Source organism: Rosa chinensis, chromosome 2 (assembly GCF_002994745.2).
Source record: "Rosa chinensis cultivar Old Blush chromosome 2, RchiOBHm-V2, whole genome shotgun sequence".
Lineage (NCBI taxonomy): Eukaryota > Viridiplantae > Streptophyta > Magnoliopsida > Rosales > Rosaceae > Rosa > Rosa chinensis.
The window spans coordinates 39437106-39440568 of NC_037089.1; the positions used below are offsets into that span (position 1 = coordinate 39437106).

General features: G+C 41.4%; 1 protein-coding gene across 1 annotated transcript; it reads right to left on the reverse strand.

Moving 5' to 3' along the window:
* Positions 1 to 2496: 2496 nt before the first annotated feature.
* Positions 2497 to 3159, reverse strand: LOC112184271. The gene has a single exon (XM_024322539.1). It carries the CDS (start codon positions 3157 to 3159, stop codon positions 2497 to 2499), a length of 663 nt encoding a protein of 220 aa, XP_024178307.1.
* Between the last annotated feature and the right edge of the window lie 304 nt (positions 3160 to 3463).

Consider the following 3463-nt stretch of genomic DNA (forward strand, 5'->3'; position numbering starts at 1 on the left):
TCCAATCCGGAGGGCATATGATGGGGGCCGTGGTCAACAACTCCTTGAGCTTTTCACACGCCTTCTTGCAATCCTCATTGAACACAAAGGGCATGTCCTTTTGCAATAGGGCACACATAGGTCTCGCCACCTTGGAGAAGTCTTTGATGAACCGCCTGTAAAATCCTGCATGGCCAAGAAAAGAGCGTACCTCCCTCACAGTTGTGGGGGAGGGTAAGTGACGTACAAGATCAACCTTAGCCTTATCTACCTCAATGCCCCTATTAGATGTTATGTGTCCTAACACTATTCCTGTGTCACCATGAAGTGACACTTCTCCCAATTCAACACAAGGTTAGTTTCTACACACCTCTCAAGTATCAATCCTAGATTCTCTAAACAAGTATCAAAATCTTTACCAAAGACACTAAAGTCGTCCATAAAGACTTCAATAATATTTTCAATGTATTCTGAGAAAATGGAAAGCATACATCTTTGGAAAGTACCTGGTGCGTTGCATAAGCCGAAGAGCATGCGCCTATAAGCAAAGGTCCCAAAGGGGCAAGTGAAGGTCGTCTTCTCCTGATCCTCGTGGGATATGCAGATCTGGTTGTACCCATTATATCCGTCCAAGAAGCAATAGTAGGAATGGCCCGCTAAGCGCTCCAACATCTGGTCAATAAAAGGCAAGGGCATATGATCCTTCCTTGTTGTGGCATTCAGCTTCCGGTAGTCGATACATACCCTATGACCAGTGACTAATCTCTGGGGCACTAGCTCATTATCCTCGTTCTTCACCACTGTCCTCAGGAGCTTAGCAACAAGGTGATGAACTTGTCTCTGCTATGGTGGTGGAGCGTCCTTGACTCGGCGCCTAAGAGCTTCGTAGATTGATGGATGGATGGTGGTCACGGTCTTGTAGGAGATGGAGGTTTGAGGAGTGAATTGGGCAGTCTTGGAATGGTTTTTGGCCAGGAAGTGATAGCAATGAATTATCTTGGCTGGGAAGTGATCTTGGCTGGGAAGTGATGAAAATTCTGTTCTGGACGTTGCCTATTTATAGGGGAGCATTTGTTGGCTTTTGTCGATCATACCCTTCATAATTGGACGGATGGGATTGCATCATAATTCCTTTAATTTCCCAACTGAAACATGTCCTTTATGACCTTAACTCCTCTCATAATGGGGCAATTCCTTTAATTTCCAAGCTGAAACGTCTTTCTCTTATTTATTTTCCAGTTGAAACATCTTTCTCCTTTATTCCCCAACTGAAAACATCTTTCTCCTTTATTTCCCTTCTTCATTGCTTGGTCAAATATCTTAATTGCTTTATTTTATGACTTCATCATTGCTGTTTCCAAGAGTTCTACCAGGCAATGTTTCCTACAACAAGCAGGAGAATATCAGAATTTTCTAGAGAAAATAAAGGGAATTAAAATGTAAAGACCGCAAAAACAATTGACAGTTAGGAATCCTGATCCAGCTAGGATTTTTTATGAATTTTACTTTTTCCACCTATTTCACTCTAAACACACAACAAGACTCTCAAAATGACTTAATGACTCAAAACACTAAACTAAAGGAAAATAAGGCTAAAATGAGGCACATAATCAATAATATCGTCACACTTTTTTGCTCCTATCAGAAATCTCAAGCCAAACAACCTCTAGCTTAAAACAAGTTCAAAATCATCTCAACAACACACCCATCAACTTCTAAACCTGCAATAACAACCAAAACCAAGCAGAAAATAGTCGAAATTTCAATCAAAAAAAAAATTCAAGAACTCGGCTCACTGTTTTCACCACTGTTCACCGTCAACCTCCACCTTGATTCTTCCTCCACTGGCCAAAATAAGCTGCAAGGGATTAGGGATGAGGGTTAGCATCGTCCCAGCCACCAAAACCCCAAAGAAATCCGACCGGAACCGCCGGAAAACCGGAGATCAAAGCAACCTCCGATTTTCCCTTTTCTTGAACTCCCTCACTGATTTCTTCTCAAATCAAGGCTACCCAAACTAGAAATCTTACCTTAGATGCAAGAGGAGGAAGAGAAGCTCCTCCAATGATCGGTGGTGCGGTCGGTGGTGGTGGTTTCGCCGGAAATGGGCTCCGGTTGCAGAAAAGAAAAGAGAAGGGAGGAGAGAAAAAAAAAAAAAAAAAAGAAGAAAGAAGGAAGGGGGGGGGGGTGGAATCGGCCTGTCCCGATTTCTCTCTCTCTCTCTCTCCTTTAATTCCCGCTTTCCTCTTAAAATAATAATAATAAAAAAAACCCCATGAATAGTAACTTCCCATTTTGGTCATAACTTTCCTGTAAAAACTCCGATTAAAACGAACTACGTGTCCACGAACTCGTTTTTCGTATTCTACGACATTCTCAAAAAATTTCTTAATTTACCGGACTAAAGAAAAATCACTTTCCGGTCAACCACGGTAAAAAGTAACTAGTAAAAACTTTAAGGTACGGGGCATTACAATCTCCCTTCCTTATAAAATTTCGTCCTCGAAATTGTACCTGTCAAGGAAAAAGATGTGGATACTGTTGCCTCATTTGCTCCTCGGGTTCCCAAGTAGCTTCTTCAATCAGGTGATTCCTCCATAATACCTTAACCAAGGGTATAACCTTACTTCGGAGTACTTGCTCACGACGATCTAGGATCTGCACTGGTTCTTCTTCATATGTTAAATCTTCTGTAAGTGTAATGGGTTGAGCTGGTAACACATGTGAAGGATCAGTTATGTACTTGCGAAGCATGGAGACATTAAAAACATCATGTACTTGTGATAGTTGTGGAGGTAAAGCCGAGCGATAAGCGACAAGACTAATTCGTTCCACAATCTCATATGGACCAATATACCTTGGACTTAGTTTCCCTCGTTTACCAAACCTTACTACACCCTTCCAAGGAGATAATTTCAAAAATACCCAATCACCAACTTGAAATTCAAGATGCTTCCTATGATTATCGGCGTAGCTCTTCTGTCTGCTTTGAGCAGTCTTGAGCCTCTCTCTCATCACCTTAATTTTATCTGTTGTGATTTCAATAATCTCAGGACCAATAAGTTGTCTTTCTCCCACTTCATCCCAACATAATGGGGTCCTACACTGTTTCTCATATAAAGCTTCGTAGGGAGCCATGCCAATACTCGAGTGATAACTGTTGTTATATGCAAACTCCATCAAAGCCAGGTGCTTATCCCAACTTCCCTTAAATTGTAGAGAACAAGCCCTCAACATGTCTTCCAAAGTCTGTATAGTCCGCTCAGATTGTCCATCAGTTTGAGGATGGAAAGCAGTGCTAAATTGTAATTCTGTTCCCATAAATTTGTGAACCTTCCTCCAAAACTTTGATGTGAATCGAGCATCGCGATCAGAAACAATGGACTCGGGAACACCATGAAGCTTTACAATTTTGTCCACATACAACTTTGCTAATTTATCCAAACTAAAGGTTTCCTTAACTGCCAGAAAATGAGCTGATTTG

Excerpts from the sequence above, each read along its gene's own strand:
- LOC112184271 (XM_024322539.1), bottom strand. The coding sequence starts at position 3,159 with ATGGAGTTTGCATATAACAACAGTTATCACTCGAGTATTGGCATGGCT.